The 25,311-nt window shown below is 39.8% G+C and overlaps 1 protein-coding gene across 2 annotated transcripts in view; it reads left to right on the top strand.

The window, feature by feature from the left end:
• Nucleotides 1-1,573: 1,573 nt before the first annotated feature.
• The window catches only part of gnai2a (guanine nucleotide binding protein (G protein), alpha inhibiting activity polypeptide 2a), a 50,865-nt gene continuing 27,127 nt past the window's right edge, over nt 1,574-25,311 (top strand). Inside the window, exons 1-2 of one of the 2 annotated variants that reach the window (XM_043252182.1) lie at nt 2,293-2,425; nt 14,569-14,695. Coding sequence is in view for 1 of the 2 variants with exons in the window: in XM_043252181.1 (XP_043108116.1) it covers nt 2,308-2,425 (118 nt within the window). In the remaining variant the exon portion in view is untranslated. Of the gene's footprint in view, nt 2,426-14,568; nt 14,696-25,311 lie in introns of both variants that reach the window. The other variant, XM_043252181.1, reaches the window with a different exon arrangement.

Genomic DNA, 25,311 nt, shown 5'->3' with positions numbered 1-25,311 from the left:
AGCAGGAGGGGGAAGAATCGAATTGTCTTTTTAGCAGCTGTGTACTTGTGTCCAGTCAGCGTGATGTTTCCCTTGTGATGTAATGAAAGTGTCATCTGTTTGTAACGGTTTATACGAGTTCATTACTTACATGGCAGCGTTTATAAATAATGTACATAAATGTAAACCCTTTATATTATAAGCACATCTATAGTTTGTATATTGTAAATAGTCAGATGATGTTTAGTCTGATGATTAAAACGTAATAATTTTTAAAAATGCTTTTTAAAAAGCCAGTTTGTCTTTATTTTCTTTATTCTCAGTATCGAGTACATTGCTGGCGGTTAATGTACTGTAAACGATGTTCAAATTAAAAAAAGGAAAAAGAATAAATAATATTCATTCATTCTTGATTCGGTCTACAGCTGCGTTTCTTCATATTCATGTCTTTATTTGATGTCTCTGGCCCAGTACAAAGAGTTGAATGCTGAATTTAAAACAAATGGAACCTTTTTATTGGACAAAAAAAGTCCTTGAGTTCTATGTTTAGATCGTTTCATTGTTTTTCAAACGCCGAAAGGTTCTTTTAGAATCATAATGTTTCTCTGGCATTGCTTTAGTTCATTTATCTAAATTTGTTGCCCTATAACTTTGTTGACCTGCATGTGTTCTCTAACTATATTCTGATAACCCATAAAGGCACCAAGGATGTTTATTTCACAAGGAAATTATGTCGTTACGCTTTTATACTCCTGCTTTCAGTTCTGTTTATCTACCTTTTAATGCTGCCATTTTTAACTTGAATGTGCGAAACTTCCGGTGCCATTAACTTCCGATTCTTTTAGCAGCAGTAGCTGTAAAAGAAGTCGTTCTGCCGGGGTACGTTTCATAATGTTATTTCTTATCATATTGTTCTTTACATTGGTCCGCGCAAAACTCGGAAGTTACATAAAATTACGTGGAAAATGAGAGTCATGTCTTTCTGTCTCAGTTTAGAAATAAAGAATATAAAGCAGAAATGAACAGCTTAAGCTATAAAACTCAAATATACTTTCTGAATAACGTATACACAAATTAGGCTATATGGAATTTAAACTGGCGTGTAATATAAAGAAACTTAATATAATTTCAGACACACGGTGGCGGTATGAAACACGACACAGGTCTCTCTGGCAATGCTCAAGTCTAGCCGAACGACGGAAACGCACTCCGTATGGACAAAAACATTGCGAGCATGCACTTTGAACAAGGTTTTATCTCTTGAGCAAAACGTACAGAACACGTGCTGAAATCAGTGCGTCAATCAGCTAAAGACATTTCTAAAAGAGGCCCTAAATAATGTAATTTTCGCCACTGGAGACCAACGAAAAAGTCGGCTCACATCACGCACACGGGCCAGAAATAATAAAGCGGTTAATGTTATAGTAGCTAAATGCATACAAACGAATAAATAATAATCAGATGTAAACGCGCTTTATGTTTACTTTAAAATAGAACGCTGGTGGGAAAAAACTACATTTCCCGTGAGCACCCGCGGTGGGCGTGTCGGAGAGGGGCTGGCTGGCAAAGCGTGAGGAGCCCAACAGTTCTGAACTGTCTTCTGCTGCGTGTGTGGCAGAGAGCAACTTCTCAGCAGACTGGGGTGTGGCGGCTTTGAAAACACTGAAGGAAATCAGAGATCGTTCAACGCTAGCTACCTAACGGTGCAGATTACTGAAAACCCTCGGCGACCAGCGAACGGACTTAACCGAGGAAGAAAACGACGGGGATTTTTTTACATTTGTTTTCGCGTTTTCCGATTCATTCAGTTTCCCGACGCGGATTCTCTCATCGCTCGGTTCGCTTTTTAAACAACGCTACCTGAGCTAAAGGGTTTGATCTCAACTTTTTTAAAAAAAAACAAACTTTTTGGATTCGCAGCTAGGAGTTTTTCTCCCTCCCCGTTCGCGTGATGTAAAACTCCAGCGTCTGGCTACTTGGTTTCTCTCGGGAGCCTTAAACGTCAAAAGAGTCCAGGTGTTGCTCTAACATCAGCATCTTAAATTCATAACCCTACATTGCTTTTTTTTTCATAACCCAAAAGCCCTTTGAAATATTTTTCGGACGTATAAAACGTCGGTTTTGGGATCTACTAGTGTTTTAAAGACATTTCCCCTCCTTGGACTTGCGACAGGCATTTTTTTCGAAGCCGAAAGAGGAAGTTAGTCACGGAAGACTATTTAAAAAAAAAAAATCTCCCGTCGCTTTTAAAGGGTAACACCTTTTGTTTTTTTTTTCTCCTAAATCTACACTCATAAATCCGTCGCCCTGAAGCGCGCATTCGGAACCATGGGCTGTACGGTGAGCCAGGAAGATAAAGCCGCGGCGGAGCGGTCCAAAATGATTGACAGGAACCTGCGCGAGGACGGCGAGAAAGCCGCCAAAGAAGTGAAACTGCTGCTGCTGGGTGAGTGACGAATCTCGGATAACGGTCGGCGAGCCCGCCGCCGTGAAGCGTGCGAAACGACCGGTCTCCGTTTGGCCGAAGAGCTCGTTTTAAACGCGTTTGGGGCCGAGCGGGAGAAGTTTGAGGCCGAGCGCGAGCGCGTGCGTGTGCGTGAGAGCTTTCCTCCTCAGGTGTGGCCTGCGAGAAACTGTCAACGGATTTTTATTTTTTTTTAAAATGCCAGCTACGATAAAGCAAGCGTTTACTTGTTTAAGTGGCACATGCTTTACTTGGCCTTGTTTTTCTGTTGTTGTTTTTCTTTTTTTTACTCCGGTTATGTATGATCTGAGACACGTGCAGTAATTTGTAGAGAGAAACATTTGAGAAGCTCAGTTAGCTCTGTGTGTGTGTGTGTGTGTGTGTGTGTGTGTGTGTGTGTGTGTGTGTGTGTGTGTGTGTGTGTTATAATTTCACTCGTTGTTGCTTCGTATTATTGCTTAAAATCTGTAAGCACCTTCTGTAATTATGACCGTTGACTACTTCATGTCTAAAAAGAAAGATTTGTATCACAAACAATCATAAAATGGTAAAGGTCAGTAAGCCACCCTTTATTTACATCACATTTACATTTATGCACAAACACAGACACTTTTATCCAAAGCGACTTGCATTGTATTCAAGGTACATATTTACATCTCTATCAGTTCTTCCTCTTCCTGGGAATCCAGCTTGTGACCTTGGCGGTCGCTAATGCCACGCTCCTCTCTTCATGTGGTGCATCCAGGGTTGCTTTATAAAACTGAAGAAAGCATGCTTGGCACAGATTGTTGGTTTCTTCGATATTTGGTCCAAATAGCCATTTGATTTGGACTCCTGAGAAACGAAATCGACTGAGCCCAAACTGTTGCCGGCTGTTGCAAAGTTTCCCAATCGCAGAGAAACAGAAGTACGTGGACGTGGAAACTGGTTATTTTAGCGTGACTTTAAGGGTAGAGGTCGAGGGAATGTTTTGACGGTGCCTGCGATCGCTCTCGACATCTCTTGCGGTGCAGCATGGCCACACACACACACACGCTCGCGCTCGGCGTGCACTTTGGCCCGGCCTGAACTGTGATTTAACGGAAAAGCAGGAATTCTGTGGGGGAATGTTTTCCGAAGGCTTAGAGCCCAAACAGAAGCCTGGAACATCCACCCTGAGCCAAAGAAAGTGTTGGAAGCAGATTTTTGGCACGGGGTTGTCGTGTATTGTACCTCTTTGCATGTTTGTTAAGGGCTCTCGCTGAGAAATGAAATACTTGATGTGGAGCTTTTTATGAGGAGTTCTAAAGCCTTATGAAGTCAGAAAATTGCTTCGGCATGCCACTGAGTTGCCTTTTAAAAACACATGTGAAGGAGACAGTTTCTGGATCTGCGCGGCCATTGTGTTTGCTTTCTCCACTTTCACATTTAATATGTCAAACACAATCTCTCGGCGATCTTTCATAATTGTGTTTGTGGCAGGTGAGTTTAACAGCTACGGATATTTTGCCACTTGTATGAATAATGCATTTTTGTCCTACTGACATTGAGATTACTTTGTTTTCCCTTCCATATGTATGATAAACACCTGCAGCATCATATAGCCAGAAGATGATTTTCCATGCCGGTCACAAAACCTAAGACTCATCATGATTTTGTTCCCGATATTTTTTGCTTTGGTATCTTTAATGTGAGAAACATTCCCTATAGCTTTAGGGTGGACTTACGATGGTAGCATTCCCGTGTTTTTACCGATTTTGTTTTTTCTTGATTAAGTAACTATCCTAATGTTTCTCCTGTCAGTAACTACGTTTAATTCTAGGTCTCGGTGGGCTGTGCTCTAATAGCAGATGTGGAGAGTAAACACTAGGTTAGGGATTTGAGTCACTGTCTGAGGAGGTTTAAATGACGCACATCTAGGCAAGTAACTGATTACTTTTAAATGGGAAGTGACAACAGTATTTTACATACATGCAGTCCAATTCCCCAAAATCACCACCAGCTTCTCAAAAATGATTGCATCTTTAACCCCAACACTTTTGCTAATGCCAGGAAAAGACCTCTGTTTTGAAAAGGTTGGCTGTGCTTGTCTTACACAGACCTCTATTCCACCCCTCTGGTCTTTCCAAACTCGAACTTTTGGTTTTAGAGGGGAGTGTTGCGTAGATGGATGGTGGACTATTTTTAGCTTGAGGCAGATGTAGGGAAAAGTAGTATTTCCAGGCTCCCAGACCTCTGAGTTAAGGCCTTAAAGGAAGGTTGAGGCCTTTAACTTTACCTCCTCTAAACGCCTTTCTGAAACGATAAACTGGTGCAGGCTTTTCCTGTCTTTTCTTCCTCTTATTTCCAGGAACGAACCTTTAGATATCCTTACCCTTTAGGTTTTCTGAACTTTGTTCGAATGTAATCTTCCACAGTGAATTCCAGCGCGTTTCTCTGTTTATTCTAGTGCTGAATTGTTCTAACTGCGTTTGGGTTTTTGTTTTGTTTTTTCCCCATCTTTGCTGGCAGAGGGAAATATTCATTTGTGTCTTCATACTCATCACCCTTGAAGCACGTACAAGTCTGAACATCTCCAGACCATTGCTTTCGGCATGATTGTACTTCCACTACTTTCGAAATCCTACCGTTCTCACTTGGGTAAATTCATGAAACATCATGTTCAAGCAATAATATTTAATGTTTTAATTTAATTCGTAAATTGTTTCCAGAGTTTCTGCACTGGAGCCAATAATTTAACAATCAAAGATCCAGGTAGAGTATAGTCAAGCTTGTGCGTGCATCTGTGATGCCTCCCTGAACCCATTAAACAGGTTTGACAGAACCTGTTGAACTGATTCGTTCTTTTGCCTCTTTGCTTTAGCCATTGGGCTTAATAGCGTTGATGGTGATAAATAGAGCGAGATTAACTCCCAGATCACAGTCGCTCATCCTGTGTGCTGTTGTTTTTTTTTGTTTTTTTTCACACTCTTACTGTACTGACAGATAAATGCCGACAGGCATTTGGCAAAAGGCCTCTAGAACAAACAAACCGACACAAAAACCCATTAAGGCCTTTTGGACTGGAGAGATGACTGAAACTAGCGCTGTTACACTCTCCTGTCAGCGCGGCCGTAATGGTCCTTCACCACATGGAAATCACGCTTTGCATTTACACACCTTATTTGCTTTCTCTGTTAATCGCATAGCGGAAAAAGCTAGCCGGTCCGTTTAGGATTCTGCTGTAAACCTGTCACGGGTCTAAAGGTCTCTCTGACTGACTGATCTTTTTTTTATTAATTATTTTGCTGATTTATTGTGTTAGGTGGTTTATAGTAATAATGTAGGGTAGGTTTGAAGGGCTCCACTGTATGTTTATAGTCAGAAGTAATTGCTGTCTGTGGATATGGGTGTGTGTAAATGTGATCTCTTACTACTACTGACAAGGCTGCGTCTGCTGTTTTTATCTTTTGCAATCGTAAAAGGAATGCTTTTCTTCTCTGCAAGCTTGCGTAAGACATTTTGAGGGGTTTGGGTTTTATTTCTTATATTTACTTCGGAGCTTTCAGACTTTTCGGGCAGATCTCCTCTGTGGTCCGATGAAACGGTGACGCTATGATCATGACGCATAGAGGGCCATTTGCTTAATCAAGAAGCATTGTGTTTTTTTGAAAATGGCATGAGAGATCTGATCTTTGGACTCGGAGTTAATATGCATGGCAGAGTTAAAGGTTTGCTCATTAGAATTTATTTTAAGATGCGTTTTTATCTATTATGGAGTCATTTTGTTTGAATAAACGTAATACAATCACTTTGTCAGACGGCAGGTGATAAAATAACATTTTGCATAAAAAAATCTCTTGGGCCTATTTGTGCAAGTACGCGCATGCATGCCTAGCCATGTAGTTTTCATGCATTTTATCCTGGTCTCTGGTCACCCTATCTGCCAAAGGCTTAAAAGGAACACGTCTAGATCGAATCACTAGATTAAAATGAGATCCAAGACAAATAGTTTACAGAATTTGGCAAACTTTTCCTAACTGTTCTTGTTAATTTCGTGTTTGGAGGTTGATCATTAAGCTAATGTGAAAAATGGCCTTATAATGCCCTTCTTGCCGGTTCGCATGCTCTGATGAGCAGTGCATTTCAGATTGATGAAATCAAACTGCATCTGTCCTCAAAAGGTTTAGGTCAGTCGAGCTCAATGATCCGTCACGTTGTTCTCAACCGTTTCCTTAAAGCAAGGTCAGAACACTCAACGAGTCCCCTTTGCTCCAGAAGGGTTTTATTCTCACACGTACATCTGGTATTGCATTATTTTTTGCTTTCAAAATAAACCTTTTTGTAACTTGTCAATAGGTCAAAAGCATCCATTGTGGTCAAAGAGGACTAGCTCATTGCTTAACTTATTCAACATTAACTGTGGGGCAGTGGAGTGTAAGACTTACTTAGAAAGTCTTTTGGATTCTTAAAAGTTGCTCACTGGAGGTCACGGGTTTTGTTTAACGTATTCTATATACAGTGACTTCATGCCTGGTTAAACTATTTAAGTGATCTGTTTGGTAGCTAAATATATTTTGACAACTTGTGAGGAACCTTGAATAGTTTTGGGTGTCTTTAAGATTCAATAATGATGTTAATTAAAGGGGCTTTTCCTCAGTTTTTTTTACTCGGCACCTGTGCATGAATGAATTAATCAGTAAGTCAGCTTTAAATAGTTCTTTCTTTTCTTTAAATTTGATTAATCTCAGCCACTAAATTACTGAAACCTCTAGCTAGTGTTTAGTAAAAAGCGCAAGTGCAAAATGAATAACCACTATTTTCTCTGTAGGCAAATCAAAAAGTGCTTCATGGGATTTTTTTAAGCATTAACTTATTTTTTTAAGAATGCCAGATGTTTTAAATGAATGGGTCTTCTAAAAGCAAAATGCTATATTACAAAACCTTTTGAAGTCATGATGTTGTTGTATGAATATCAGGCTGAAATTAAATGTATTTACTGAAAGTCTTACTTTTCTGCCACCGCTCTTAAATCTCATTTGCATTTGATTCCATTTAAATATTGTGGCAGCTTGACATCAGTGACTTGAAAATAGTTTTTACTTGTAAATTTATTTGCTTAATTTAATTTTAAGCTTTAGTTAATGTTAAACTTGATGTTAAATTGGAATGGACAAGTAAGAGTGCAGAATCATTGACGTCAAACCTGCTGTAGGTCTCGACCTGGTTTATTTGAATGGATGTGAATACAAGTTATGTAAGTGTGTGTGTGTGTAAACAATGACAGAATTTCCATTTCTAGCATTTATGGGGTTATAGCAATATAATAATAAATCGATGTTGATCGAAGCCATTGTGTGAAATTGATATTGAATTCTAGAGAAAAGCAGGCTCTTGAAAAGCCTTGCTATCTGCTCCAGTGCGCATTGGTAGCTGAGTGGTCCTATTACCCCCTGCCATACAAATGGTCTAAAATATGTAACAAACAAGCGATGCTTGGAGTCTGACAAATATGCATTGATTTTACAGCATTTAAATGGTAGAGCTCTCCTCGCTCTTTCATATATTGCCTCTCTTTGACATTGGGACACTTGCAGCTATGCTTCTTGATCTCCACCTTCTTGTGCTACTGCTGCGTCTTTTAGCTACTCCCTCACTCTCACTACTTACTTTATGCCCAAGGCATCAATGACCAACTGGAACGGAGAACATGCTTGAATCTTTGTTTTAGCTCTACATTTTGTTTCATTGTTGACTGCTCAGAGCGTTTTTTTTAGTTATTTTTTTAATACTGGTCCAGTAGTTGTTTTTGACCTTATGTTATCTTGCATTCAAATAAGCGAGATATTAATTGTTGTTAAAGCAACAATAGTCAAGCAGTGATTATTTTTTTTTGATTAACAATAAAGGCATAGACAGCAGCAAGGTAGACACAATGCTTTGGTATGATATAGTGATACACATCCAACTGTTTTCAAGGATACTCTCCAAGAAGGTTTTTTATTTATTTATTTATTTTATATTAAAGCACTTAATGCAGTTGTTATTTGCGTTTTCTTGCCTTAATATTAATAAAATTAATCTGTTCTGACTCTTAGCATCTTTCACACTGGCCCCAGGACTCTGCACAAACCTTATTGTTAAGCCGGGCTGCTATTGGGATTTTTAGCATCAAGTGAAGTTTTGCGAGGTTTTTCTTTCTTTTTTTTAAAACCTGTGGTGTGGTTCTCCCTTCCTTATTCTCACACTGCTACGAATACCAGACATGACTGGTAGAAAAATACACTTTGTTCCCAATTAATAAAAAGATCCATATTTTATTAATGCATTCCCTCGTTTTAATAATTAGTCCCCTCAATTTGAGTTTACCGAAGTGAGATGACAAATTAGTAAAAACAAAGCTGGTGGCAAATAAACAGCTGGGGTCAGCCTCATTTCGTAAAACGTGGTCATTGCATGTCTTTGGGTGCTTTCAAATCCCAGATTACACAAGAAAGAGTTACTTTATCTAATCATGCATAGCCAGGCTTTCGACTGATGGTAGAAGGTCTGGGAACCATGGCCTGCCAAGGTAAAGTCTATGTTTGGAAATCACTGTTGCTCTTTAGAAGCTTGTCTTACAGGGTTTGAGAAGTGGAAACTGGTCTTGCTAGATAGTAATGTCCATCTGGCTCCATTTCACACCAGGACCAGAGTTTGCTCGCTGTCTCTCGCTTTGGTCTGCTCATCTCTAAGTGGGAAAACCGCGCTCTGCCACACGGCTGTAAGAGCAATGAGAACGTTGGCATAGATGTGCGAGGTGGGGAGAGATCACGGACACTGGCCCAGCAACCTGTTTGTGTAAGGTTAGGTGGTTTTGACATTGTTCAGGCTAGCATATTGCCAATTTGCTGACATGAAACATAGCAGATGATTGTGCAGCATATTGTACTTTTCCTTTGAATGCAGAATGTTGGAGCTTGTATGAGAGAGAACATGTTGTGTATGTTTTTAAATGGTCCAACATGAGCCTACCGTTCTGTAACGGACGTCTGCGTGAGTGCATCGCTGAGCGTCTGTACGCTTCACTGAACCGCCTCGCTTCGGCTGTGAGGAGAGAGTAAGCGCAAGAACACTTTGTTTACTTCAATCTGTTCCATAAGGACCAGCACCATGCAGCTATTGTAAACTGCAATGACTGAGAAAGGCATTGTGGGTGAAAAATGGCTTTATCTAGCTTTTTTTTTTTTTGCCAGAGGTTGCTGAAATGCATTGAATAGAAGTTCATAACCTCTTATGTCATCAGGAAGGTGAAAGGTCACCTCTATAGTGGGTTTACTTTTGAATGTTTTATCTCAGGAAATGGCAGTCGGATTGCATTTCATTTTATGCATTTAGCTTCTTTTATTCATTGAAGGTTGGGGTTAGAATGGGCGTAACTAAAGTGGGCCACATGTGTGCTTTATGGGTAGAAGCCTCTCCATTTGTGTATTGTGATGTTGACAAGATATCTCCGTAGGCTAAAGCAAATGTAATCTTTATGGAAGCATGAACACGGCTGATTCTTGATCTTGAGTATAAATATTTTATGCATCATATGTGCATGTGTGTGTGTGTGTATAAGTGTATGTATGTGTGTGTGTGTGTGTGTGTGTATATATATATAAGTATATTTTGTTTGTGTAATTTTTTTCTGGTAACATTTATTTGTACATACTTTTGAATGAAATCGTTTTGGATTGTAGTACAGATGTATAATTGGTCGCAAATGTCATAATGTTCATTTCAAGCAATTTTGGGTCCTAAAGTCCTTAGCAATGCATATTACGAATCAAAAAGTATTTTTGTTATTTACTGCAGAAAATATACGAAATGTCTTCATGGAATATGATTTATTTTAACTTATTATTCTTCTGATTTTTGGAATAAAAAATGGATAATGGATCATTTATTGTTGGAAATATACCCGTGCTACTTATGTCTCCAGGGTCACATTATATAAAATCACAAGACTGATTGACGTCCACATTTTTCAGTTTATTGAAGGAACAAATTTTAATTCAATTGAACTCCCAAAGTTAATCTAATACTAGAGATTGTATCAAATGGTCAGATCTCTCATCACTTTTCCTGGATTAGAATGGCACAGTAAGAGATCATTTGATATTTGCCTTTTTTGCCAATTTTCATAATGTGCCGCCAGCAGCATTGCCTCAGTCGCTTGTTAAGAACTGCTCTGTTTATCACAGTTTGTAATTAGCCACAGATTTCTCCCTGTTCTGTAAGCGACGAGTTCGTTAAACTAGACTCTCTCCTTGACAGTTAACAAGAGAGTGAGACGGCGAGGTGATGCTGCACTGGCAGGTCTTTGTTCTCGGGACTGCGGGGCACGAAGAGATGGTGCTAGTCGTTTGGGAGAAGAAAGATCAGCCAGCTCGGTCTCAGAGGTGCTGGGTGGAGGGAGTGTAAATGAAAAACACTGAAACTCCCATTTCCTTTTCAGCCCATTGCTCGCCTGCACTGGCCCGCTAATCTTTGCGCCTGTGCTTGCAGAGTAATGCACAAAAGCAAGACGTTCATTAGGGAAAACGCTTAAATGAAAGCTCTCGCTCATTTCTGACTGGTTGGGGTTAGTCATTTAGTCATTTAGTGACTACTTCCTATTCTGTCTATCTCTTTAATTTGTGGTTCTAAATACGACCAGAATAACAACACTAGGCTTCAACAGCTAGCTGATCACGAATACACACGCCTGCCTTTGGATTAGCATTGTGGCGAGATTTGATTTCCAGGTCCAAGTGGCCACGCTGCGCCCGATTTCTTTTACGCATTCAGTCCTGTCCTCATAGCTGATGTTCAGCCCTAATTGGTATAATGTCGTCCTTTCACTTTTGATTTAATGGCTGCTCAACAGGCGCAACTTGTGCTTGGCCCTTTTCCCCTCATTTAGTCAATTCAGCTGTTCAAGTCACATTGATTTTAATTATCACAGAGAGTCCGGAGCTCAAGCTCGGCCACGTAATGGCCGCTAACCGTAGCCCTGACTTCTAAATTTGTTATTTTTGGTGACATGGCTACCATTTGTTATATTTAGCCAGATCCCTGGAGGTGGAACAAAAACCAGCAGCTGTATATAGAATCTTTATAGCATTCTCAACCACGAAGCCGTTTGCTGTCTCTCGACTCGTTTTAAAAATCTGATGTTTTGGTGCTGTAAAAATGATGTAGTTTCCTATCCCCCCACCCCCCAAAGCACTTCCTCTTTTGGCTCATCTCAGCTAGCGCTAGAGACTGAGGTTGGTGCTATCCCTTTGTTCATTCGGTACAGGAAACTAACACACCCATCCTGTTGAACGTTTCACACTCATTCTGGGGCAAATTGTGAAGCGCTTCCTTTTTAAGTGGCCGACTTTTCAGTAAAAAAAAGCCATTATGGAGAATCCACCTCAGCATCTATCACTAGCTTTGCCGTTCAATTAGATCCGTATGTCAGTTGAAGAGTGCACTACTGCTGTATACGATTAATCATTTTGTTTAAACCAAAGCATTGGTTTATTAGCACGTCGGTCCTTATGTGTATTTCTCCGATTTTAAATGAAAGCGTTAATGGTATCAGGAAGTTGGTTTTCTTGTTGATGTTCTGAAGTTGAGATCACTTCTCCCTTCTTTCAGCGTTCAAGCACATCACATGTCCATTAGCGCAGGGAGCACATCCGCTCAGATGACACGACTGAAGGCTTTACACAATTTCATTTCAGCATCGAACAGAAAGTGGTAAGCTGTACAACAGACCGGAAGTCCAAATCATATTTAGACTGTGTCATGCTGTTCAGATCAACCCTGTCTGTGTTTTGCAGGGAAGTGATATTTACGTAAGAGAGCTAGATATCGGCAGCTACTTTAATAAAGCTTTTCATGTAAATTTCATGGTTAACCATGCCGTTTTGCTCGAAAGTTGGCCAAGTGCTGGAGAGAGACTTGGTGTGTGTCTACAAATAAGATTGAAACTGCAATATCAGTTTCGATCGCTCTCACTTTTTGTCCGGCTCATGGAACGGTGTTTTAAAAAATGGCTTTTTTTTTTGAGTTCGAGCTTATTTAGATGACCTGCTGTCGTTCCTTTAAAGGCAGCCTCGCTCAGTCAGATGTGATTGCTCTGTATGCTATGGTGTAAGTTTGCAAGCAGACGAGAAGAGGAAGTGCTTGTACGTTTATTACTGTCATGTGCATCTTTTTTTGCATGTGCAAAACTTTTCACTTCCAACATGATTTTCGTATATCTCGACGCACACGCCGAATGAAAGCGCGTGAGCGTGTTAATGACAGTATGCCGAGATCGAGGTCGTTTCTGACACGTCTGTAATTATAACTTTGATTATCACCCTTGGCTCTGCTGACGTAGCGCTCGCGTAGATCCGTTCTGCAGGATTAGATGAGCTTCAGGAAACCGTGCATAAAAGCTTGCAGTCCTGCGTCTCTACGGCTGATAAGGTAGAGCGGGCAGGGCATGGAGCCCGGAATGCCCTGTAGAGTTGTTCACAGGTGCCGCGATGTGCTGCGAATGTTGAATCTTTCTGTCCGTTCTTCTGTGAAGAAAAGCAGGGGGATGTTTTGTGTGTGTGTGTGTGTGTGTGTGTGTGTGTGTGTGTGTGTGTGTGCGTGTGCGTCTTGAGCTTTTCTGGACTTTCCCACATGTGATTATCAGATACTGATCTGAGCCGGTCATTGGCTGTAAACACTCTGACCCTTTTGGTCATTAATTAGTGGTGTTTGCTAACTCCGGCTATTATTATACATACTTGGGGTTGTAATTTGTCCAAATTGAAGTATTGCATAACCCAAACTCAAATTACATATATGGCTTGCAATTGCTTTTCTAAAAAGGGATTGAACCAGTGAAACGGTCACATAGATGTACATGGCAGGAGCGACCTGAGTCATATCTAGGCAATCAAATGTCATAGAAACCTGAGTGTGGGCTTTTTTTGACACGGACCAGTAATCAACCAACCTAGCACTGTAACAGTTTAATTTTTGTAGCATGGAGATTATATTACAGCTTTGCTATTAAGTAATGTAATTTAAAATTTCCCTTTTCATTTAATTTTAAAGATTTAATTTTGTTATTTTAGTTTTAAAATTTCCTAATTATTCACTTGATGTTTATATCACTGTTTGTAGCAACTTAATGTCATATTTTTAAATGAAAATAAGCTGAAAACATTTAAACGTAAATCTTTATTGCTTTTCTATAGTACTAAGTTTCATGTCAACTAGTCATTGAATTAGTTTCTTTCTTTTATTTAAAAATAAATAAAAATGTAAATTTGCACGGTATTATAATGTTGAACTAAAACTAAATTAAAATTTTTTTTTTTTGGCTGAAATAAAATAAGTTTAAGGTTATTATTCTCAATTAACTTTTTATATAAAGTTTTTATGTGAAAAGTTTGTAAAGCAAGCATCATTCATATTTTCCTTAGTATACGTGTAATTTTAGTTGCTGTTGTTGCTTGCATAATTTACTTTAATTATATGGTAGAATTTAAAATTCATGCTTGATTATGATAATAAAGCTGTCATGATTCAGACCTGTGAGTGTGGAGGTCTGATTGAAAGACTTATTGAATCCATTTAAAAAGAGCTTTCAAATGCGTTTGAATGCTGCTGTAACAAACACTACGGTGCCCAAGCAGGTTTAATCAAGCATTCATTGTGTAATGAAGTCTACACCACTGATCCGCTGCGTTCAGGTACATGAGCTTGCTGGAATAAAGTTAGCTTTGTCCACATTTAACCTGTCAACCCTGTTCTTGCCACGCATTGCATACTCTATTAACCCGGGACAGGAGGAAACTAGCAATCATTTTAGTCGGGGAAGCACCCTTTGAAGTGCTGACTTGCAGCATCGCCTCAGGCCTCTTCACCAGCTCTCTGAGACCGTTGAGAGCCTCTTCATCGACGTTTTTTTTTTTTTTTTTTTTTTTTTTTCCAATACGGGTAATCCAAAACATTTAACACAGTATAGTTGCAGCAGAGACCTTATTTGTTTCAGAGTTACACCACTTCCTGCTTTCAACTTCCTGCTTTCATCCAAGACGTATGGCAAAAGAAATAGCAGTCTGACTCACGCTGTGACAAACTCTTGACAGTCCGTTCTTAACTCATTGGTTTGATTGTTTTTTCAGTATGTGTGTAGGTGGCGGATGATGCGCGTATACGGTGCCACAGCTGCCTGAATCCGTGCCCTCTTATCTCGGACAACTGCGGCTGTCATCAGCCCGCCGCCGAGAGGACGATTAGAAGATGGATTAAGTAAGACCTTCATCTCAATGAAGAGAAAATCCCTCCATGTTTGATTAGACAGGAACGCATGAGGAAGGATGATAAAGATTGCACTTCCTAAGTACTTAGCGACTCAGGCAGGGGAATGAATTGCGCAAATGAGAACGTTTGAGGTGACATAATGGAGGGATTTCAGTAGGGTTTTTTTTGTAATAGTTTATTCAAATTAGAGCATTTTGTGCAGACATTTGATGTCAGAGATTGGTTCAAGACAATTGGTTTTATTTGTGTCGGTATATCGGTATATAGTTGATATTAAGCTGTGATGATTTTGCCTTAGATTAGCGTAATCTTTAAAAACAAATGTAATTTAGTAGTTCTCAGTTGATACTGTTGTACGTTTTTATCATTCATCAACATTTTGCTGTTTATTAACATTGTCAGTTTATTAGTGCTTTCAAAGCACATTTATTTACAAGCTTTATACTATTAATAAACAGCAAAAATTTGTGGCTAATGTTTTGTTAACACTGAGAATTAGACATTAAAATAGCACTTTTAAATATATAATTTAAAACATGAAAAATACATATATAGTTGTAATATAAAAAATCTATATGTAACTTTAGCAAATCTTAACCCCACATTTTCTTTTAACATTTTTGGCGTATCTAATTGTCATCAAATTTTCATTTCAATATTTTCTCAAATTATTTTTGACAAAATAGTACAGAATTTTAATATTAGTGCTTTCCAAGTGCGTTAGTTTCAAGGCAAATGGTCCAATTTTAAAGAGACCTGTAGGGGGCTCTGGTCCGATCAAAGCAAAACAACCAAGAGTTAAAACGTGTGGTGTGCGTTCGGCCCAACTGAACCCTGAAGTCCTTTATGCACGATTTAAAAAGATAGGGAGACCTGCTTTTTACTGGGAGGAGAAAGTGTGTCGTAAAAGAGAAAATAGGAGGGATTTCATCCATTCGGGAGAGCGTGTTTGGGGTTGGAAAGGGTGCAGAATGCAGCTGGGGCTGGCCCGCAGTACTGAGGGCTTTCTGATTTGTAATTATGTCGCGCTCCGCAGGCCTGTAGTTTTGTGCCCTGCCACAGAAAGACTCTTTGTGGGGCAGCATAACGTGAGCGGACTGTGAAAACCCTCAGAGAGAGAGAAGTATGGCTGCAGCCCTCAAAGATCCACCCACATAATGAGAGAGAAAGTGAGTGAAAGGTAATTCAGCAGAGAGCTTTCCCCTCAAGTCTTTACAATCATCTCAACTCCACTGTGACTCCCCGACCTTAACATTTTGATGTTTATGCTCTTCAGTTCTAGTGATCTGATGGTCTGCCACACATGACGGTATTATTATTATTGTTATGGCGTTGTGTTCGCAAAGGTTTTCTTAAGAATAGTGCGACACAATTCTGCTGTACCTTTGACCAGTCCGTGTCTGAGCTGTTCCTCCACTGCTGGGCTAATCATTAGCTTGGCAGCTGTGTTCACACCACTCCAGTAGCAGGAGATGGGACACGGAGATCAATAATGACAGGATACACAGCTACCTGATTGTGAGAGCTCTAGGGCAGCGAGAAGCGCGTGAGAAAGAGAAGAAAGTGGTGAGAAGGGAAAAAGATGAAAAACCGTATACTTACGCGGGTTTTCTAAGTGCTGTGATTTCAGTGTTTTGCAACGGGTGACGAATAACGCGTCACACTCTCTGATGCCACAATTATACGGTTACGTGCTTTACAGTAAGTGAAAAAAATAACATCGTGGAAAATAACAGTGCTGTTGTCATGCGCTTTAGCAATAAAGAACAAATTAGGAAAGCTTTACGTTTTCGGGTGAACTGTCCCTTTAATGAAATCCACCAAAAAAAAAAGCAGCGCTTATTTCTTCACAATCTTGCATCCATTGAATCCCAAGCCTCGAGTGCAAAGGTTCTTTAAACAAGAAAGAAATGCAGGAAACGGGGAGCAAGGGCAAGAAACCATGTGATTACACAAAGCACGTAAGAGTTGAGCTTCGGGAAAGCTTGTCGAGGCTGTCTAGAATAAAAGACCTATTTTATAGTCCGCACGGGCGCTGGAAACCTGAGCTATTCGAGGTTAAAGTGTCTTGATTCCGACTGCATGCACATGAGACACTGTGTGTGCCATTAACATGACCCGGTGCCCCATTCATTTCTCACACGTACAAATTTCAGAAACGACAATCAACTGCTCAGATTAAAGCTCACTACCACTGTAGTAATAGGTAGGAGTGGGCTTCTGGAAGTAAACATCCCATTGTTTTTCTCCAAAGAGTAATTTATTTGCATTGATAACTTAGTTCTTGTTATTCAATGGTACGTCGCTTTTTTTAAGCCATTCTTTTGCATTATTTCAGTTTACTTGTACTTTTAATTAGCAGAATTTTTGGCTCGATTTTAAAAAGAAATGTTTAGTACTCTTTAGTAATTTCTAGTACTCTTGCTTCTTTTAAAGTGGTTTAGATAGGTATAATGTCTTTGAGTTTTTTTTTTTCTATATGGGAAAACCCATCCAAGGTTGCTGAAAGTGGACTGGAATGTTTTGAATGAATAGAGTTTTAGTTTATTACAATTTTTTTTTTTTTCTTGTAAACATATTTATCACGGTTGTTCCTGCATTTGGTTGATACCCTTGTACAACTGGAATGACTCTAAGGTTAGTGATGTTCTTTTTCCCTTTAAGCTCCTTTTAGTCTTTCCCTTTGAAGACTGGAATTCCTGTCTGCCACACACACACACACACACACACACACACACACACACACACACACACACACCTCAACCGACTCCCTCCTAAAATGAGTTTTCCTTGCCCTAGCTTTTGTAACCATGGATACGGCTACAGGAAAGCCGCCTTGAAGAGCCTTCCAGAACCATTAAATGAAATTAATTAGCAGCTGAAAACTTATGCTAATAAAACGTGCCTCTGATTCAAGGCTTAGTTTTTTGGGGGGCCTTTTTTAAACATCAGCTGGCAAAGTCATTATCTTCTGTAATTTATACGGTGAATTCTTCAGGATGTTAATGGGAAGCAGCATAGCAGCTGAATTCTGCTGTAGTCGTTTTCTCTGTCTCTTGGGTCACAGAGACAGTGGCACGACAACATTTCCTGACAATTGTGATGTAGTTTTTGTGATGTTACATGCATACATCTTCAGCCTCGAAGTGCTAATTATCAATCGATCGATTTTAATTAATTTTTGTATTTTTTTTATTTATTTATTTTTTTAAACTCCAAACGATCGTAAAACTTTCTTAAACGTCCTGATGCAAGAAAGACTGGGACAAAGCAATAAATGTGCATTTCCCTCTAGCGTTTTAAGCATTCTTAGAGCTGAGCAGAATGTTTAATTTTCAGCATTGCCTTGTTTATACGAGTCACAGAAAACCGGGCGCCTTGCTTTAAACTCCTTGAAACAATGGAAAGTCGAATGTCTGTCTACACATTTGTCCTTCAGTCAGGCCTTCTCAGGTTGCTCGTTTTTTTGGGGGGGTTGAATAAAGGTCTGCGCCTGAGGCAGTTGCTTCTCTGAAGCGAGTTTACCAAAACTGACTTACTTGAATGATTTTTTTCCTTTTTATGCACATGATGACCCATGCTCAAGTTTACTGTTGAGTCAGGGGTGATTAAAACTTGTTTCAACGAGGTACGATAGCTGTGTTTAGCATTGTCTGCGTTTATAGTGCTGTGAAAACACCAATATAGGGCGGATATTTTGTGCAACGCTAGCTGGCATCCAGAACAGGAAGGTTTGGGGCGGAACCCTCACGCAAGCTTCCTGTTAGGCAGGAAGTATGTTTGGATAGTGACACGGTTTCACCCTAGAAGTGATCCAAAGCAAATAGCTCTCCGCAAGCATCGGCTGTGATGAATGAATAACAGACAGCAAACCACATGCGCAGTATTTTCCCCTCTCTGTTGGGAAGACGGTTGTTTCTTTTAGTTTATACACCGAGGGGATTTGTCTTCTACTTTTCAAACACGTTGTAATTTATTATATATTAAGAGTCTGCAGCAAACACCGAACAAACGCTGTGCCTGATGGGAAAACTAGCAGAATATACCGCAAACTGTATTGCAAAATCATGACACCATCCATCATCCTGAAAAGCGGTAATGAAATGTGAAAGACTGGAGTTTTGGCTCTGTATAAATCAGTGTTGCACTTGTTGACCGGAAGTGCTTCGGTTTGGCAACGTATTACATTTGTACAGAATGGAAGAGGATGGTCAGCAAAAGACCATTAAAACTATTAACTTAAAGAGAAAGCGAGTTTAAAAAATCCACCATTAGTTATATTTGTTTTTGTTTAGCGTGTTTTTAAGTCTTCATGCTCATCCAAGCACTTTTACGGCTGCCGTGCTGTGACATAATTTTACACTTCATTAGGCTCGGGCCAAAGTGACTTCTCACTGATGTAATTAAAGATGTAAAAAGCAGCGTTGTTTTTGTTTTGCACTTCTTCTTTTTTCTTGCACTCCGCATGATTTATCTACTACAGGGAATTCTGGAAATTGCCTTCCCTTCATTGAGTTTGTTAGCTTGTTTCGTCCAAATGAATGAATAAAATGTGTTGAGAGAGGCTGCGCGGAGACGGAGTGGGTGGCATTTAAAAGCGCTTTGCTGGTCACAGTGTGTGACTCTCTAAAGGTTATCGATGTCTGTTGCTGACCCTCATGAGGAGAGAAGACAATGCAAAGGAGTCTTTTGTCACTGATGCCAATTTCCTGTGGACTCCGCCAGAGAGGTTTTTGAAGCAAGTACCAGAGCTTGCATATTGCACCCTTCCCTTTCTTCTCTTCCTCGAATTTGAAATACTTCTTCCTCTTTAAGTAGCGTTCAATCGCAGCAGCATAAGATTTGCCGTCTTGTCTCTTGAAAGGGACAGTTCGCACAAAAATGAATATTCTGTCATTCACTTTCAATTAGACCAGTTCTGCATTACATTAACACTGCTCCAATGGTGTTTCGGACCCCGTTGACTGTAATTGTTTGGACAAAAGGAGATGGTTCTTCAACATATCATCTTGTGAGATCAGTAAAAAAAGGAACCGTAAAAGAGCCAGAATTTAAATTTTAAGAGTAACCTATGCAACCTTTGCAATTTTAAGACGCTTCTTTGCAAGTCACAGTCATTTTAAGCACGTTTTTTTGCACTGATGACGCCTTGGCTGTTCTTTTGACTCAAAACCTCAACTTCCCTTCAGCGCCACTTAGCAGAGTGGCAGATTGAATCTCACAGATGGGCACGTTGGAACACACCCTATCCTCTTCCTATGTGAACGGTCACCAACCCATGTCAGAGTTTCTTATGCAAAGTCACTCAAATTTATTTGTTGCTCAACAAGTTCAGTGTCCTTCTTCACGCTTCTGTCACGTCAGAGATTTACCTTACGAGTGGTAAATGACCGTATCCGTCCCTCTGTTTGTTGTGCCCTCAGACTAAAGCACGCAGTTGTGTTTTCACAACTAAAGAGGACGGCGATAGCAATCTTTCGCTGCAGTAACCGCCAAAGACTGAGACTCTGAGAACTTATCTGTAATGTTGACTCATTCTAACATATTATGTTTCACACGCAGGGCATCTTTCTCAAGAAAATGGGATTTTACAACTAGGACTGTATTGTAGGACTGCTCAAATATGACAAAAATCATAATCACAATTGGCAACAAACAAAAAGTCCTCAAATATTTAAAATAAACTGGCAATAAAATAAAAAGGTATAAATGAAACAAACTTCAAATATTGTGTTGCTGCCAGGAACCAATTTATCGTTACACATTCATTTTCATTCTCAACTGTTTGTTCATTTATTATAAGCATAATAATAAGCATGCATACATTAGTTTAAAGATGAAGTCTGCTTCCTTCTCTGAGCACATCACAGGTCACACGATTTTACTGATTTGCAGGTAAAAATGCACTTTTATAGAGGAACGAAAGCGTACCCCTAGAAAAGTGGTGGAATGGGGCACAATCATTTTATCTTGATTTATTGTGGTTTCATAATCGGAGAACGAAATCAAATTCTAAATCTTTTTTTTTTTATTAACTGCCTTACTCTCTATTAATACTGTGTTTTAAACACAGTCTATGTTTTTGCACCGTTTTTTATCATGCCACTTGTCCACAGTCAGACAAGACTTACCGAATTCATTATAGACGAATTTGTAAAATTGCAGTAACTACATTTCAACTGTTGACGCACACATTAAAACGCACCGTAATTGTTTTTCTTCACACATGGGATCAGGAAGGGCTAGCTAGGCCTAGCTGCGGTGTTTGTTTCCGTGAGACTGCGGTGACGTTTGTTTTAGAGCAAACAGGCCTTTTTAGGCGGTTGAAAGAGAGCGGGAGAAAGGCAGAAAATTGAAGTGCAAAGCATGGACTGCTGGGAATAAGGGAGTTCACGATAATACAGCCATTCATGAAAGTGTTGACTACGGCCAGCTGTTTGCACATTCAGCGAGGTGAAACTGTTTCAGACTTCAAGCAGTGTTGCGTTCGGGGTTTTTGAACCTACGTGAGCCTTTTCTCGCAAGCTGTTATTTTACTGCGCTAGAAACAAGACCAAACAATCCTTCCCAGACGCATTCTTTGCATTATTAATAGCCCGTTTTGTGACGTAGTGTACAGCCGTGCTTCTTTTTAACAGGATTTGCTTGCTTTCGTCTGCCTTATTTCTCAGCGCTCCAAACTGTGGCAGTCGTAGGCCGCGTTTGAGAGAGAGTCCTCGAAAGGAAATTGAATAAACAAAAGAAACTGGAAGAAAAGACGGCGGTAGCGGGGTTGAGGGGCTGCGTGAGGTTCAGGGGAAGGTTGTCTCAAACAGTGCCATCTCTGTTAGCGCAGTGGGGGGCAATCGCTCCGTATTCCTTGCGCGTACTTGTTAGGCCTCTCCACTAAACCATTCGGCAGGTGCTGCTACACGCTCCCCTTGCTGATCTGAGGTCAGTTGTGTTGTTTTGTTTCAAAGCGGTAAGAAGGGTTTCGGTGAGTGAAGATTTTCCACAGTCAGGGTGCATGTGCTGCAGAATATATGTTTTGGCTTAAAAGTCTATTTGTTGTGTTTTTTTTTTTTTTTGAACTACGCAGTGTTAAAGTGCTCAGAGTGTCCTTGTCTGTATTGTTAGAGGTGTCAACAATCACAAAGAGCAAAATGCACCCAGCTTCTTCTGGGTCTTTTTTTTTTTTTTTTAGGGCCTCATAAAGTAAAGAGAACACCTCAACTCTTGGATAACTGGATAATTAAATGTATAATTGCAGTACTGCATGTGCTCAGGCGCAGATAAGAGTTGATTTGGTTTTGAAATAAGCAGCCCTGCAGGCTGTGTAACAGGGCTATATTATGGCTCATTTTTTACTAAACAGCTTTGATTCTTAAATCTCAGGAATTGATTAGTCGGGTCTGTTTTCAGATAATGAACAGAACATTTTTGCATTGCGGCATCAAATAAATAAGCTTTGCGCTTCATTAGTTTTCGATATGAAAAAAAAGTCTCAGATTTCAGTGGAAAGATTCACCCGCGGAAAGATGACGGTGTGTAAACATCGTCGTGTTACATAACATTTTACCTCAAAATAATGGGTAAAAAAAAATTTGGCTCAACTAGAAGAATGAACTCTAGAAAGGAGCATTTTGCTGAATATATTATGGACTATATAACACATTCATTATCAATTTATGTTTGAATAAATAGTTTCTATAGCCTATATTACTATAGCCACCATTTGATGTTAATAAAAAAATTAATAAAGTACTGATGTACCAACTGACGAATGTATTCTCATCCTCCCGTTGCTCCCCACAGTGACTACATGAAGCTGCAGCCCGGCTTTGGCTCTCAGGACAACTAAGAAAATTTTTATTCCCATTTGTAGCTTTTCAAATCTCCGCCAGACACAGCTTGCTAGATGTCTCTCTCTGGTCTACATCAGGTTTCTCAGAAGCAGCGCTAATCTGAGATGGATGTAATATACCTATTCTTCAGGGGCATCTTATCTCTCTCCCTTGATGGCCTGAGGGGTCCATTGATGGATAATGGTCCTGATCTGTCAGTGCTCTTGGTTTCTGAACGGGGCTGGAAGGAGGTTAGGTCTTTCTGTTGGCTGTCACTGCAGGGTTGCCCAAAGGTTATACCTGGTCACAACTTACATGAAATATCACGGCCCTTTTAGCTATACTTTTAATGTTTTAGAAAGGGAGGCGGGGTATCTGAGCCCAAGCTAAGTCTGTAATTCGTAGTTAATAAATGAAATGATGCTTTAACAGTGCCGCAAGAAATAAATGAACACTGTCGGTCTGGCGCAAGACCTTTAGCCCTTGTATAAATATTTTTACTCTGACCACACCTCTTTCCAACTGTTCTCTTTACATTTCCTGTTGATTTTTTTTTTCTGAATTTGGCTGAGTGAGGTTAATATGGCAGTGCAAATGGGACTGAACTTCCTGTGGTCAGACATGTTTTCTTTCGGGGAATTCCCTCTGACCCAAAACCTGCAAAGCATCAATACCCGTTTACCAATCTCACCAAGGAAATTAAAACTTGAATGACAGGAACAATCAAGAAATATTGACCGCTCGTTTGTCACAGCACATTTGTCCCTGTAGGCCAAAAACTTGCTTGTGCATCAGGGGACGTGGCAAATTAGGCTTTTTCGTGAAGTATGCTCGATGCTATTCAAGATACCAACGTTTCTTCTCTAAGCTCCCGGTTCCCATCGAGCATAGACCCCAGAGAGAGGGCTGGCCTGTTCCCAAATCGTTGCTTTTCAATCTGCAGCGTGACGCAGGAGCCATTAACGTGGCTTGCCGGGCAGAATGCTTTCAAAAGCATCGCTGAAATGCTTAGCTCGAGCTGGCAGTTTAAACCCGAGGCAGATAACAGGTGCTGGAGTTTTTAAATTGCTCATAGTTGCATTGCAAAGAGGGGTGTCTCAAATTGTAGCGAGTGACTTGTGGTGGACTGATACGGATGTTTCAGTGGCTGACGCTGATAATTGGTAAGCGGGTGATGGACTACGTAAGCAGTGACTGATTTGTAACATCGGTAGAATACAAATTAAGCTCCACGCTTGAAACTATGAATGGTAATTTATATGTTTGTAATAAACTGTCATTGTAGCGCACCGGAGAAGCCTTGGTTACTTGAAGACGGTTAATATAAGTACAAAAGACTAAAGGAATTAAGTTGTTGACGTCGGCTGTAGGATAAATTGCATTAGTTAATGAGTTTTAGGTTGATTTACAATCCTAACTTATGATATTAGATGTGAGAGGATAAAATTGATTTAGCCGTGTTGTGATATTTCACTAAGTATCAATATTTGATTTTAGCAGGCTAGTTATTTTCCGTTTAAAAATTTATGTTTTAATTATATGCAGCAGTTTGCCGCAAAAAAAGCAATTCATTTATTCGGAAGTAGATCGACTGCGGCTCAATGTTGGACTTCACAGCGTTGCATAGGAAAAAGTTGATTATTATTACTTCAAAGTGATTTCACAAAGTCAGTCTTTTTCATTGAGGAAATGAAATGCAGCGTGCAAATATTTTGAAACGCACGTGATTCACTTGTAATATTGCAGGGAAATCAGTCACAAGATCTTCTAGTTTGCATTCATGTCCGGAACACCGATTCCTGATATTAATCACTTTTGATCTACATTTGTAAAAACGAAACATTGATCTTATTTTTTTGTTTTGGAATGACAGCCTTAACTGCTTTATTTTTTATAGAAATACAGCACGTTAACATCTTCTGCCCAGCAATGCCAATTTTAGGCTTATATAAATGCTCGGTGTCACTCATTGCTGCTGATAAAGGTAGACCAGACAAGACTTTAGAGATAATCTCACCTTTAAATGAGAAAAAATATCAATTTTCTCAGAAACAAGCCTTAACCTTGCTCTCATTATCTTTTATTAGGCTTTAATCCATCTTCCTGCTTCCACACATCAGTGTCATGTTACCACCAATGCTGCCTGGTTCAAAATACCACCTGTTTCTAAAGCTGCTAACCTGAATGGAAGAATGGAAGGGGTGTTAATAATCACATGTGACCGCGGATAAAGGTGTTATTAGCACCCTTTTTAATTGCCGTCAAATTTGCATGTGTAGGAAAAAAATGTTGCTGCTTTGTCAGAGAAACGGTATAAACTCAGGTTGATGCATTCTTTTTATCTGAATATGTAGAAGATGAAATGAAATCGTAAAAAAAAGTTTGCCAGGATTTGGCCTTCGGGTTGTTATAATTGTATGACAGTTTGTCTTCGGGGAATTGAATGCTTTCCCCTACAGTGCCCAGGCCTTGTAAAGGACTGGCCACCATCCATCTGCATCTAACCTCTTGACGAGTCTCAGCCTGAGCTCGGGGTCTGGAGAGTGTCAGACCTGCGCCGCAGATTTCTTTTGAACTCCGATTTCATTTGAAGAGATGAAAAGCAGATATTTTCACCTCTGTTTGCACCCTGTTTCAGATGTAAAAGAGCAGCGTTGGTGCTTTTCTACAAATCCTGTGCATATTTTTATCCATTTGGATTCAGCCTAAAGGGAGTTTAAAGTGGAGGTGAATTCATTAAAAATCTCTTCAATATTTTAACATGTCTCTTTAATAATATAG

This window comes from Puntigrus tetrazona, chromosome 11, assembly GCF_018831695.1.
Source record: "Puntigrus tetrazona isolate hp1 chromosome 11, ASM1883169v1, whole genome shotgun sequence".
Lineage (NCBI taxonomy): Eukaryota > Metazoa > Chordata > Actinopteri > Cypriniformes > Cyprinidae > Puntigrus > Puntigrus tetrazona.
This window is presented reverse-complemented; position numbering and strand designations above follow the sequence as displayed.